The 14,127-nt window shown below is 29.8% G+C and overlaps 7 protein-coding genes across 7 annotated transcripts; 3 read left to right on the top strand and 4 right to left on the bottom strand.

Moving 5' to 3' along the window:
• Positions 1-229: 229 nt before the first annotated feature.
• PNEG_00877 (threonine-tRNA ligase) lies at positions 230-1,814 on the bottom strand (the record flags this gene model as incomplete). The annotated part of the gene is made up of 2 exons (XM_007874596.1): positions 1,170-1,814; positions 230-1,124 (listed from the first exon to the last, which is right to left on the bottom strand). The coding sequence occupies exons 1-2, from the start codon at positions 1,742-1,744 to the stop codon at positions 230-232; spliced, it is 1,470 nt and encodes a 489-aa protein (XP_007872787.1). The 5' UTR covers positions 1,745-1,814.
• A 17-nt stretch (positions 1,815-1,831) lies between these two features.
• PNEG_00876 (hypothetical protein) lies at positions 1,832-4,278 on the top strand. The gene is made up of 9 exons (XM_007874595.1): positions 1,832-1,889; positions 1,935-2,072; positions 2,116-2,132; positions 2,174-2,624; positions 2,669-2,726; positions 2,765-2,791; positions 2,836-2,911; positions 2,952-3,646; positions 3,694-4,278. The coding sequence occupies exons 1-7, from the start codon at positions 1,837-1,839 to the stop codon at positions 2,875-2,877; spliced, it is 786 nt and encodes a 261-aa protein (XP_007872786.1). The 5' UTR covers positions 1,832-1,836; the 3' UTR covers positions 2,878-2,911; positions 2,952-3,646; positions 3,694-4,278.
• PNEG_00875 (hypothetical protein) lies at positions 2,881-4,441 on the bottom strand (the record flags this gene model as incomplete). Its single annotated transcript, XM_007874594.1, has 8 exons — positions 2,881-2,995; positions 3,044-3,272; positions 3,319-3,446; positions 3,491-3,588; positions 3,637-3,773; positions 3,817-3,925; positions 3,973-4,347; positions 4,400-4,441. The coding sequence occupies 8 exons, from the start codon at positions 4,439-4,441 to the stop codon at positions 2,881-2,883; spliced, it is 1,233 nt and encodes a 410-aa protein (XP_007872785.1).
• Positions 4,442-4,913: 472 nt separating this feature from the next.
• Positions 4,914-5,346, top strand: PNEG_00874 (hypothetical protein; the record flags this gene model as incomplete). The annotated part of the gene is made up of 2 exons (XM_007874593.1): positions 4,914-5,106; positions 5,153-5,346. The coding sequence occupies 2 exons, from the start codon at positions 4,914-4,916 to the stop codon at positions 5,314-5,316; spliced, it is 357 nt and encodes a 118-aa protein (XP_007872784.1). The 3' UTR covers positions 5,317-5,346.
• Positions 5,347-6,439: 1,093 nt separating this feature from the next.
• Positions 6,440-7,043, top strand: PNEG_00873 (hypothetical protein; the record flags this gene model as incomplete). Its single annotated transcript, XM_007874592.1, has 4 exons — positions 6,440-6,480; positions 6,528-6,576; positions 6,617-6,868; positions 6,912-7,043. The coding sequence occupies 4 exons, from the start codon at positions 6,440-6,442 to the stop codon at positions 7,041-7,043; spliced, it is 474 nt and encodes a 157-aa protein (XP_007872783.1).
• Positions 7,044-7,401: 358 nt separating this feature from the next.
• Positions 7,402-8,332, bottom strand: PNEG_00872 (hypothetical protein; the record flags this gene model as incomplete). The annotated part of the gene is made up of 3 exons (XM_007874591.1): positions 8,244-8,332; positions 7,802-8,194; positions 7,402-7,758 (listed from the first exon to the last, which is right to left on the bottom strand). The coding sequence occupies exons 1-3, from the start codon at positions 8,310-8,312 to the stop codon at positions 7,402-7,404; spliced, it is 819 nt and encodes a 272-aa protein (XP_007872782.1). The 5' UTR covers positions 8,313-8,332.
• Positions 8,333-8,713: 381 nt separating this feature from the next.
• PNEG_00871 (DNA-directed RNA polymerase II subunit rpb1) lies at positions 8,714-14,030 on the bottom strand (the record flags this gene model as incomplete). Its single annotated transcript, XM_007874590.1, has 7 exons — positions 8,714-12,835; positions 12,880-13,191; positions 13,237-13,467; positions 13,518-13,661; positions 13,710-13,809; positions 13,865-13,890; positions 13,941-14,030. The coding sequence occupies 7 exons, from the start codon at positions 14,028-14,030 to the stop codon at positions 8,738-8,740; spliced, it is 5,001 nt and encodes a 1,666-aa protein (XP_007872781.1). The 3' UTR covers positions 8,714-8,737.
• Positions 14,031-14,127: the final 97 nt, after the last annotated feature.

Genomic DNA, 14,127 nt, shown 5'->3' with positions numbered 1-14,127 from the left:
TAGTTTTATATTTTAGTATTTCTATATACATATTTCCTAGCATATAAATATAAACAAAAAAGTTCTTGTTAAATCTTTACAACAGATTATATATTTATATAGATATACATATATAATTAAATAGAAAACATTCTATTGATTTGATTTATATGCTTTTATAAAATGACATATTTATCATCTAATCATAAAAGAAACATTTGTTTACAAAAATAAAATCTCATGCTTCAGCTTATTCATATGATGATTCTAATTTTAAAAACATGTCATATACTTCTTTAGGCTGCATAATTTCTTGTTTTTCATTATCTCTACTTCTAATAGAAACTGTTTTCGTTTTCAACTCCCTATTACCTACAATAATGATAAAATTATATGCTTTTCCTAATGCATTTCGAACCATTTTAGCTAATGTCTTTTGACTTAAGTCCAAATCTACATAAAACCTCCTTTTATATATCGATTGAATAGTACTTCTATCACTTTCAAGACCAGATATCTGATAATAAACGTCATTTGCATATTCTATATTATCTTTACCAACTGGAATAATTATTGCTTGACAAGGACTTAGCCAAAATGGTAATCGTCCTTCCGTATACTCTAACAATAATGCCATCATTCTTTCTATAGAACCAAAAATAGCTCTGTGTATAATTACTGGAGTTTTCATAACGGAAATACCTTTAGTGATATCATCTGTATTGTCTTTAAAAGGCGATCTGTATTTAAGTTGGAATCTTAAAGGGAGTTGAAAATCTAATTGAATTGTAGCCATTTGATGTTTTTTACCTGCTTTATCTGCCACCAAAAGATCTATTTTAGGCCCATAAAAAGCACCATCTCCATTATTATAAGACCACGGTTGCTTCGTTGCATCCAGAGCCTGCTTTAACACCTTTTCTGCCTCTTCCCAATCTTCTAGAGTACCAATAAATTTTGGAGGTCTAGTTGACAAAAAATATTCATATGAAAAAAGTTTAAATATTGAATATATTGTTTTAATCATATTTAAAATTGAAGATATTTCATCAAAAATCTGTGATCTTCGACAAAAAATATGTGCATCATCTTGATGAAATTGGCGAAGCCTTGTTAATCCACTTAAGGATCCAGAAGGTTCATTGCTATAAATTGGTTAGCCAAATGAGAATATAATAATACATATAGACCGATGTAAGGCCCCAAAATCTGCATATCGAATAGGTAAATCTCGGTATGATCTTTCTATTGAAGAATACATAAGACAGTGTCCAGGACAGTTCATTGGTTTTAATCCATATTCCTCATCTTGAAGATAATTTGAATCCTTTTTATCATTTTCTGTAGCTCCTCTACCCTTTACTTGAAACATTTCATTTTTATAGTTTTCCAGGTGACCACTTTTTTCCCAAAGCGTTTTTTTATAAATAATAGGACTTCTTACTTCTTGATATCCATAAATTCTAGAATAAATTTTCATAAATTCTAACAACTTATTATATATTCGAGTACCATGAGGTAACATAAAAATAGATCCCGGTGATATATCTGATGTCATTAATAAACCATCAAAACGTCCAATAACTTCGTGGTTATCTGAATTACTAACATTCAGTCTCTTAACTTGTGTTCGAAGTTTTCTTGTAATTTTATCAATCCATAAGCATTTTGTCTTAATGTATAAAACGGCTTTTAAATCTCTATAACTAGAACTATTCCAAATCAAAGACAATAATCCTATACTAAGGCACTTTTCTTTGCTCATTATCTTAACTATAACAATAAATCTTATTAAAACAATATCAAAATAGCCATATTTAAACCGCTAAAACTCGGATAAATTCGATTTTTTTAAAAATGAGTTCATATCCTACTAAATCATCTAAATTGAGCTTTAAAGGCGAGAAAAAGTTCCTCCTAATCTTTATTATAAGTAAATGAATAATATTTTTTAGAAAACGAAAAAAACGACCATTGACATCAGAAAGTGTTACTGAAATCAATACAGATAAAATAGATACCGATGACACTGAAGAAAACGGATGGATTCGTTTAACATCACTTGATGATATTAACGGCCCGATATTTTTGGTGTAGGTTTGAATATTATGCAAAAATTTGCTAATTAATAAATAGATTTCTATCATCAACTCGTAAGTTTTAAAGTAAAAAAATATTAATACCTTTCTATTAGCCATAGCACTTTCTTGCGATGCATCTGGAAAAGTTTTTGGCATGCCTATAAATTCTTGTGATGACTTGAATCTTATTGAGCCGGATGATGTTCGTCAAGTATGGGTAAGCACCGCTCTTTCAGATACTGGAAAATATAGCTTTAAATCATCCACTGGAAAATATTTGTCATGTGATAAATATGGATTTCTTTCAGCAAAGCATGATGCAGTTGGTTATAGTGAACAATTTGAATGTTTCCTTAGAGAGAATGGCCTTGCAATCCAAAGTGTTTATGAAAAATTTATTAGTGTTCATGAATTAGATAGTGGCATAGAAATTCGAGGAGATGCGGAAACTATTGGATTTTGTGAGAGTTTTAGAGCAAAAATACAAGGATGTTATAAAAAGCGAAAAATTGTAACAAAAGAAACTACTGTAAATAAAATCCGAAGTAAAGAATTAGAATCCATGTGAGTTAGAGTATTACTTGAGAAGAAAAACTGAAATTAAATAGGACCGGACGGAAATTGAGTAAAGAAGAAATTATACAATTAAAGACAGCCTTTAAAGAAGTATGTAACATTTGTTAAATATTGCCTAATATGATTAGGGAACTTTAAATGAAGCCTTACTTGATGTATGTATCAAAAAATAAATAATACTGAATTGACAAGATTCTAGATTCGAGTTAAACATGGCCGTGATAAATTTGCATTTTATTGATTATTAGCGATATATATAATTTATTTTTCCCAAGGTCTCTAAATCAGCTTTAACTTCTTTTACTGATTTTTTAGTTTCAGTGCAAATCTCATCCATATTATGTGTACCATCTAAATATCTAATAAAATTAAATTATATTTCTATCATTTTTAAATGTATTATATACTTCAGCAATGATTCATCAATATTTTGGGAATTATATGGCTCTGCTAAAAAAGGATATCTATGAATTCTATATAAGAATCCTTTTATGATCCCAAAAGATATAAAACGACGTATATCGATTCCACTTAATGATAATCTATTTTCAATAATCCAATCTTTTAATGTAATTCCTTGTCGCAAAGAACAATATAAATGAAAAACAAATGCAAAAGATAAAGAAATATCATGTCCTAGAGATATTTAAGAAAAAGATTAAAAAAAATGCAAAAAAATTACGTGTAGAAATATATGCAAGACATTCTTCTCGAAGTGCCGAATCTTCAATTAACATATTAATGTTTGGTGTTGGAGCATACATATTGCTAAATTTAAAAATATCGACCATAATCAAACACCCATAATATCTCATATAAAATTAGTTAAAGTAGACGAGAAAATGATTATCTACAAAAGATGTTCCATGCATCGACAAACAAACATATAATCTGTATTTGTCAACTCAGTAATTCTTCTGACAGAATTTATCCCATCAATAAATGGAACAATCTGTCAAAAATAAATGTCAATATATATAATTTCCAACAACTATATTACCTTTCGAACAGTAAGATCCCAATTTACATTCATTAATAAATCCAATTGAACTGTAAGTATAGGAACCTGATGAGGCAATACTTTTGGTGGATTTGAAAACGTTGGAAACAATTTAATATTGATTGTATTTGTTTCATCTTTCCCTTTATTATAACTTTTTTTCTAAGATATCGTACTTACCAATTGGTATCATACATTCACAATAATTATTCAAATCCTCCATTATCTGTTCAATAATATTATAAATTATCATCCTTTTTTTTTGTTTAGATATAAAATTTCCCTGTTCCTGTATTTTTTGTCAATCCTGTATTTTTACTCCATTCATTCCATTACTTCTAATGATTTAAACACTTTTGCTAATCGTTTAACTACAGGAACATAACATGAACTATCATCCTTCTCTCTAAATACAAGGGCACAATTAAATATCAACGCGTTCCTTTCATAAGTCCTATCAACAATACATATAGGATGTCCTAAAATTCTATATCCATTTGTACAAATCGCTACAACTCGATCACAAAGTTTTCGTTTAGGTATAATATATTCAGATATAGGTTCAAATTCAAATAAAGGTTCTTTATCCACGACTTCTTCCTCCAATGTAATCGCATTAGGCGGCACTTGATAAACAATTTGAGGACCTTGAACTGGATGAAATTGTGCGAAAAAAATCGCCACTATTTTTGTAGGAAATGTTTCGCATTCCTTAATTTCATATAAAATTAATATTTAAATGTATATTAGGAATATTAGAAACCCTATCTTGTTCATAACCTTCCATAAGTTCTTTTCTATCCATTGTTTGATCAAATTAACGTTTTAAAACCGAAAAAAAACCCTTATATGTAAAAAGATGAATTAATAACTTTTTTCACTGATCTTTCTCTTAAATAAATTTCTTACTCCCTAATTAAATTATAATTTATCTAATTTTTATTAAAAAATATATGATTAATATAAATATTTTATATGTAATTAAGTTTACCTGTAAAAAAAAATAAGATTTGTCTTTGTATATTTGAAATCTAAATGATTTTTTTATTTGAATTCCATGTATTATAACACCAAATTATTTGCGTTTTGTATATATTCTTGTATCTAAAGAAAAGTTTTAAATATATTGTTTTTTAATGTATGTTTTATTTCCTTTTCTCTGTATAATGTATGTGTTTCATACCATTTTTATTGCTAATGATAAATATTTTGTATTTTCTTTAGGTATTTTCTTTTTTTATTGAATTATATAGGTTTTATATACAGATATTTTATACATGAAATCAGAGGAGTTTTCTAAATCTTGTTATACTTGTGTAAATACTTCTAATGATTTAGAAAAGGATCATGAAACATTCTATTCATTGTATGATTTACTTGATCCATTAACAAGGATTATGTTTTCAAATATAAAAGATGTATATAATACAAAAAATAAATTAAAAGAGCAATTAGATTGTCTCATAGAAAGTAATTTTATGTTTTTTTTTAATTTATTTTCATTAAATTTTAATAGAACTTAAGATTTGTCTTGATCTTGTTAATATTCAAGTTCTTGAAGGGGTTTATTCAGATTGTATCCAACTAAAAGAAAGAATGAATTTAATTCATAAGACATTTGGAGAAATTGAATCAAGAATAGAAAAATGTTGTTCTATTTTAAATCAATATCAATCATAATTTATATACATTTCTTTTGAGAAAATTTTTATATAGATATTTCATTGGATTTAATTACATAATTTCTGCTTTTTCAGAGTTTTTAGAGAAATGACATCGAATCTGTTAATTATATTGTCTTTGGAAACATAATTATTATTTTCAAAGGTTCTAAGATACATAAAATAGGTATTCTAGATATAAAAATAACTAAAACATTATAATTGTTCTTTTAACATAACATTTTTAGATGAAAAACCTTCTAATTGAATAGTCGCAGATATTTATAATCTAATAACATAAATTAAACTTCGTTTTTTAAATTTTTTTATAATTTATTATTTTATTAGAATATAATTTCTAAAAAAATACACCAATATTAGATATTATAAAGACTATAATTATCCTTGGTGCTATAACGACTAATCTAACCTTCTTTCTTTAGATTTTCTGTATTATTACATAATAAAATTTTAACTTTTTTATCATCTAATTATTTTAACTATTTACATATTCAGACTTAACACCACAAAATCATAAAACACATTATTATTCACTTTTATCTACTATATATTTGCAATTCTCATTTTTATCTCTTATTAATATTTATATTATCATAAAATTTAACTAATCATTTTCTATTCACTTACAAAAAGAAATATATTATAATAAACTATCAAACTTTAATAATAAATAGACTAAAGGTTTCTTAATTTATATCAGAGCTTAATACAAAAAATTAAACCCTTTTTTATCTCAATTAAATCATTAAATTTTCAAATATGAAATACAAAATATATCTTTTTATTTGACTTTATCAATCAAATAATGACAATATTATGGCTTTTATAAAGTTTTTTATATGAATTTTATTTTTAAAAAATATTCGTAAAAAAACTTTATAAATATATAAGAATTCTTAAATTAACATTTAAATTACTTATTAATCTGGGAGATTTCTAATAAAAATATTGTAATATTTAAAATTTTTAAGTTGCCTCTATTTGAACGTCATAGGAATTGAAAATCTTGAAAAAAAGCTTTAGAAGGATCAATAAACTATCTTAGATATATAAAAGTATTTTTTTTAATGATGATATGTTGTTTTTTATGAATATATATATATATATTATAGATTAAAGAGATGATGATTTTGGAATTACTTTCAAGTACAGGAATTTTTAAGTTTTTAGAATTTTTTATAGGAATTTTTGTTTAATATGTATATTTAGTGAAGAATGGAGTGATTGGAAAGATATTTTTGAAAGTCGTTTAAAAGAGGTCTGTTTTTAAAAGGTTTATAAAAATATTGAATTTTCAGAATTTATGGTTGTTTGAATTACCAAGATCCTCATCAGATATTGAAAATGGAATAGAAACAGAGGATGGATTTCCTTTAACTATGACTCAATCGGAAAAAATGTTATTTGACCGGATCAAGAATGTTTTACTTTCTAATTTTTTAACTCATCCACCGCATACTGTGCAGCGTTTAGCAGAACTTCTTTTAACACCTAAATTGCATTACAATTCATTGTCTAAATATTTAAGAGCAGTAGAGAAGACACTTATGGTAAATATCTAAGCATTTATAAATTTTCTATAATTTTTTTCAGGTAACGTCAACAACAGCAGATTTTAAAGTACATGATACAGATTCTCAACACCAAAAAATGAATCATAGTGATTCTAGTGCACCAAACTTAACACCTGTTCCATGGATTTATTCCTCTGAGAATTCAAGTTAAAATATTTAAAAAAATATATAAAATATATTCAAAACTATATTTTATTCTAAAAGGGTATAATCAATTGTGTTTTAATACCTTTATAAACATATTAAAAATTTTTTTCAAATTTAAATTTGAATATGGTTGTTTTATATACATACATTCATTATTAGATACGTTAATGTAAATTACAATCAATATTATGTAATCAAACCACACTATTAATATATTTAGCACCTTAATAAATTTGAGTTGTTTATTAAATGACCTTTAAATCTGAAAAAATCTAACAAGATGAAATCAAAATGACTATTCAAATCAATATATAAAATTGTATATATTATATCACGAAATCAAATATTTGTTTTCTTTCAAATTATTCTTCTTTCTTTTTATGTTTTTTACGCTCTTTTTTTTCTTTTGTCGAAGAAGTATCTTCTTGTGAACGTTGTCCATCACTTTTTTTTTTATGCTTTCTCTTCTTTTCTTTTGAACTTTCGCGTGTTTCAGCAGAATCCATTGTTTTTTCCTTTTTTGGAGTAGAAACAACTTCTAAGCTTTCTTTATTTTCTTCTATATCTTTTTGTATAGAAAGAACTTTAGTATGTGCAACAATTGTACTTTCTTTTGTTGAATGAAGATTTTCCTGACCTTTAGATTCTGAAGAACATTTATAAGCAGTCATTTCTTTGTCATATTGTTCTCGTGCCTTTCTCGCTTCTTCCTCAAATGGCTAATAAATATAAGATATACATCAACATTAAAATATTTATCACCTTTCTTTCATTATCATTTAATTTAGACCATCTTTCTGCAATTTCACTAAGAATTTCCTTCTGTGTTGCATTTTCTCCTAGACTATCTTTGACCGCTTGACGTGTTTTTAATTGAAATGACAAATAAGCACTCAATGGCCGTTTTGGTTGGTTCGGGTCACGAACTTTACGTTTCTTTATCTCCGTAGAATCTATTTGCAACTCTTGGGAATTTTCTTGAGTCATTTGAATCTCTGGAGATGAAACTACAGATTTTTCTACTGTAACTTGTGTTCCTGTCATATTTTTTGCTGGTTCGCTAGAAAAAGACGAAAAAGGAGGCAAAGGAAAATCCTGTAGCTCTCTTGCTGCTGCACTGCATGCTTCTGATAGTAATCTGAACGCTGATGCAAGCTTAAATGACATAATTAGCTATATATCTAAAAATCCCAAAAAACATTACTGCTGCTTGTTTTTTACGCCATGCTTCTATATATGACATATCGAACTGATTATTTTTAGATGAAAGCATTAAAAGAAAGCTCAAAATCTGACTATATATACTAATAAAAGATCATCAGTATTTCTTATAAAAAACCCTATTTCTTCATCCATTTTTCACAGAATTCCTCCGGAAAAAACATATCCATTCCTTACCTATAAATATATCCAATTAATCCTTCTTTTTTGCTTTAATTTTCCAATTATACAGAGAAAAATCCGCACAAGACTTTTTATGATATTCTTAACGTTAGTTTATTTGATTAGAAATCAAAATAGTGGTTGCCTAGCAACTAAGATCAATAAACAACCTTTAAAAAAAGTGCAAATATATTTAATAAAAAATACAAAAATGTTCATTAGCTTTTTCCTGTTATTATTTTTGTCTGTAAAAATATCCATAAAATATAAAAATATCTTTAAAAATTGCCTTGAAATAAATTTTATAACCAAAAATTATTTATTATGTCTTGGTGAAGTAGGTGAATAAGCTGGTGAAGTTGGAGAGAATTTTGGAGATGTTGGAGAATACGCAGGTGAAGTCGGAGAATACGCAGGCGAAGTCGGAGAATACGCAGGTGAAGTTGGAGAATAAGCAGGTGAGGTGGGTGAATAAACCGGTGAAGTCGGAGAATACACAGGTGAAGTTGGAGAATAGGCCGGTGATGTTGGAGAATAGGCAGGACTAATGGGTGAGCACATTGGAGAAGTCGGTGAAAAATTCGGAGACATTCTAAGAATCTGTGGACTTGTTGGTGAAAATATAGAAGTTGGTGAATAAGTTGGAGAAACAGGAGATGTTCCTGAAAATGGAAAGAAGGGTTGATAGCCAGGAGATTGTAAAGTTGCGCCGTATGGAGATACCCCAAATCCTCCACCATATTCAGTGAATCCTCCAGGTGTCTCGGAACCAGACTGAACAAGTGGTGAAAATGCAGCACCATCTGATGATCCAATATAACCACTATCTGAGACGGGTGATCGAGAATCATAAGGAGTTGCTTGATCATCTTGTAAAGGTGTTTTTCCTAAAGCAGTAGAAGATATGCCTCTAAACATTTGACGATCTATAACAACTTCATTAAGCATGTCTTCATCCAACATCACATCGAATTCGCCTGTACCCAGAGGAGCCAGTTGTCCTAACATAATGTTTTCTGAAATACCACGACAGTCATCCATTTCACCAACTGCAGCAGCTTCCATTAAAATTTCTACTGTTTCTTCAAAAGAACATCTCATCAAAACACCGGTCTCGGCACGATTAATACCATGACGTGTTATAGCCATTAAGTGACCACGTGATGTCATTGTATCTGCAAGCAAAGAAAGATGGCGATAATTAACGTATGAACCATCAAATTCAATAACATTTCGCAATTCTTTTAACAATGCTGCTCTTGTGGCTTCAATTCCTAAAACTTGAAGAATTTCCACAAACGAGTTTGAATAAGTACGCTGAGGATCAACATTTTCAACTGCCATAACTTTTGCCAAATTTATTCCATCTGTTTCTAAAACCCATTCCTGACCTCTTGCAAATTCGCCATTTTCTTTTTGATATACTGTTTTATGTTCCATCATAAATACTCTAGAAATGTTCGGAACACCTCGCAAACTAATAGATTCTAACATATGACTTTCAATCCTTTTTAGTAACATATCTTCTTCAACCAAATTATCATCATCATCAAATGATTTTTCATCATCTTTTATCACGCGACATCTTATAACCAACTTATCCGCATTATCCTCACTCCATATAACAAATAAATCTTTATGAAAACTTTCTGTAATTTTTGCAGCAACATCACTCATACTTAATTTCTTATCGAGCATTTTAGCACGATCTAATTCTAAACGAAGAAGCCATGCTGATTGACGATGAAGATTAGCCTCAACATCTTCATCAGGAATAGCAAAAAACGCCTCTACAAAGGCACGATCTTCTTCTATAACTGTTTGTCGAGGATCTGGATCATAAAATATTTCTGTAACGGATGTTACTGTTCTTAAAGTTGTATGTTCAATAGCAGTTTGTACTTGTTTTGCCGATTCCATATCTCTAGATACTTCTGGCATCAAATATACTGTTAATGAAGGTGTTTTTATAGTTTTTGCAACATTTAAAATTTCTTTTAAACGAGGAACCCCAAGAGTAATACTCTTTGATGAAACTCCTGCGTAATGAAAAGTATTTAAGGTCATTTGTGTAGCTGGTTCTCCAATAGACTGTGCTGCTAATGTTCCAACCATTTCTCCTGGATTGGCAATAGAATGGGCAAAACGAGTTTCAATTTCACCTAATACCCATTCAAAAGCAATTTTATTAAGATGATATTCCTCAATAACTCTCCGTGATGCAAGTCGCGATCTAAGGAGAATCTGAAATAAAAGTGTAGCGTTTTCTTGAGCTTCTTTTGTAAATTTATCATTTCCACGAACAATTGTAAGTTTTTTAATTGTTTCATTTACTCCAAGAATAATATCTCTTGGGCTTAAATCACTTGCTTTTCTTTTATCAATATGAAAAATCTGTTGAGCATTCCGTATAATTCTTTGAATATTAACAGGTAAGGGTCTTCTTCCATCTCCATCTTTAAATATAAAATTACGTAATAATTCTCGATCCTCGCATAATTGATTATACTCTTGATCCAAAAGATTCTGAATAGCCATGTCTCCGTCAATTTCATTTCCTGTTTCTAAATATTGAGGAAAAATAGTTTTTTCAGGGTCCATAACATCTACACGATAACGTCTATCAAATTCTTCATTAGAAAGTCTTAAAGAATCCAAATTTTGATATTCAACAGATATGCCATCTAAACCATCTTCCCCATACACCAACTGAATAATATCACCTAGAGAATTTCTAACAGTACCATCATATTTCACCATGACATCTTCGAGAGCTTTAACAAGACGCCTTTGAATATATCCTGTTTCTGCAGTTTTAACAGCTGTATCAATTAATCCTTCTCGACCTGCCATAGCATGAAAGAAAAATTCCTGAGGTGTCAACCCTCTAAGATATGAATTTTCAATAAACCCGCCTGATTCCGGACTATAATCGTCCTTAGTGAAATGTGGTAAAGTCCTATGTTTAAATCCATAAGGGATACGTTTCCCTTCTACTATTTGTTGTCCCACGCATGCTGACATTTGAGATATATTAATAAATGATCCTTTGGATCCCGCTGTTACCATTTGTTTTACATTATTCGATTCTTTGAGACTCATTTCTGCCGAACGTCCTGCAGTATCACGAGCTTGGTTAAGTGCTCTAGAAACTTTGCTTTCAAACGATTCACGTAAAGTCATGCCAGGCTCTACTTGAAGTCTATTTTGCTGTGCATCAAGAATAATTTCTTGAACTTTAGCTTTTGCTTCTGCAATTGTATTTGTTATATCTCTCATAGTATCCGCATCTGCAATAGTATCGCCAATACCGATACTGAAACCATTATGTAATAACCAATAATTTACAACCATTTGAATACCATTAAAAAATACACGACATACTTCCGGACCTTTTTCTCTCATAATAGTATGTACAAGACCTCCTTGTGATGCCCCTACTGTTTTTTTATCTACAATTCCATATATAATTTCTCCATCTTCCAACATCATGCCCTTGTCATCAGGAGTCATAGGTGTCTGCTTCTCATCATCTCTAATGAGATTTATTCCTTTAGGAATAACCATACTAAGAATTTGTTTTCCAGTCCATAAAGGTTTAGGTTTAATGATTGCAGGAGAAGGCATATTTCCATCCCATTCAGGAACCCATAAAAGGATGTTCATAACTTGATCTCTAGACAAAAAATTATCTCGCCTAGTAAGTTTTCTAACACCTGCTAATGTATCTTGAACAATACCCATTACGGGTTTGTTTGATTGAGGAGAAACAATTTGTTTGGGAACCATACAAATTTCAATAATTTCTGCTCGAGTTTCTTCAGATTGAGGAACATGAAGATTCATTTCATCTCCATCAAAATCCGCATTATATGGTGGTGTGACAGATAGATTAATACGAAACGTCGAATAAGGCATAACTTTAACACGATGACCCATCATAGACATTTTATGCAGTGAAGGCTGTCTGTTAAAAATAACCACATCTCCGTCTGTAATATGCCTTTCCACTCTCCATCCATATTGTAATGGAATATCACCAGCCCTTTTATGGTATCGTAAATCAATTCTTTCTCCTGTATCGCGAATAATATATTTTGCACCAGGATGCTCATTAGGTCCATTTCGCACAAGTTCTTGAAGTTTATGAATATTATATGGGGTTACAGTCTCAGGATATGTAAGAATACGAGCAATGCTTCTTGGAACACCAAGCTCGTCAAGAGATAAATTTGGGTCACCAGTAATTACTGTTCTCGCAGAAAAATCAACACGTTTTCCCATTAAATTCCCTCTCAATCTCCCTTCTTTTCCCTTAAGACGAGCACGTATAGATTTTAATGGGCGTCCAGTCTTTTGAAGAGCTTGTGGTTGGCCTGCTATATCATTATCCATGTATGTAGCAACATGAAACTATTTAAGGTCAATTAATGGAGAATAAATAAATAAAAAAATACTTGTAGTAACTGCTCATATTCGCTCACAACATGAGCAGGTGCACCTTCCTGTTCATATCGTCGTACATTCGCATTTGCTTTAATAATATCTGAAAGCTTATGAGTTAAATCATCTTCACCACGATTACTGCCATCAACAGAAATGCTAGGACGAACAGATGGCGGTGGAACAGGAAGAACTGTAATAATCATCCAATCAGGACGTGCATATTCTTCATTCAAACCCATCTTCTCCAAATCAACGCTGGAGATGTGTTTAAATACTGTATATACTTCTAAAGGCGTTAATAGTCTACGATCAGGCAAATCACTCTTTATAGTATTTAAATCTAAGTTTTATCATGAAAATATGGTTACCTCAGAATCTTTTGATTTCTTATATGTTGCCCATAACTTAAGCCCATCTTTTCGTATAATAGGTTGTGGATTACCGCATCCTCCATGTCCAATAATAGATTTAACTCCATAATCATCATTAACTGGTGGATCAATTTCGCATATCATTTTTGTTTTACAAACATTCCAAACTGCAATTAAACGTGACTTAGGATCTCGATATCTTTGAGATTCTACAAATTTAGGATTACTCTGCACAAAATATAAGATTGTTTCTTTTTTAATATTTTCTTAAAGCATGCCTCATCTGCTTTTAATTTTCCACAATTTAAACAGACGCATTCCAATATTTTCTTTATTTTTACAAGAAATCCAATATGAAATACTGGTTTAGCAAGCTCTATATGGCCAAAATGACCTGGACACTCTGCCATACTTTCTCCACACTAAAAAAATATTTTAAAACAAAAAAAAAGAAAACTGCACTCATTTACTGTTTGACATCTAAAATTACGATCAATAGTTCCTAAGCGTGGATCCAAAAGCCCTCCAATACGCGGACGATGGCCTGATTCATCCATAGTCTCTGGATATCTTTTTTTTTATCAATAATTGACAAAAAACTCCTTTTTTTTTAAAAAAAACATACTCTATCTTAGCTACACTCATTGCCCTCTAAAAAATCTATTAGTTACTAATTTATTCTTTTTTTATGTTTTTTTTACAATTTCTTCTGGACTCAAAATTCCAAATTGCACCTCTTCAACCTGCCGTAAAACCGCAGAAGAAGGTGCAAGAGCAATATCGCCGCTCATCTTTGATCTTCGTCAAGAAGATCTCCTTTATTTATCTACTTCTTCTCCCACAACCGCCTTCACTTATCAATCAGTCCTTACACTCCCACATTGAGGT

Source organism: Pneumocystis murina, assembly GCF_000349005.2.
Source record: "Pneumocystis murina B123 chromosome Unknown supercont1.3, whole genome shotgun sequence".
Lineage (NCBI taxonomy): Eukaryota > Fungi > Ascomycota > Pneumocystomycetes > Pneumocystales > Pneumocystaceae > Pneumocystis > Pneumocystis murina.
This window is presented reverse-complemented; position numbering and strand designations above follow the sequence as displayed.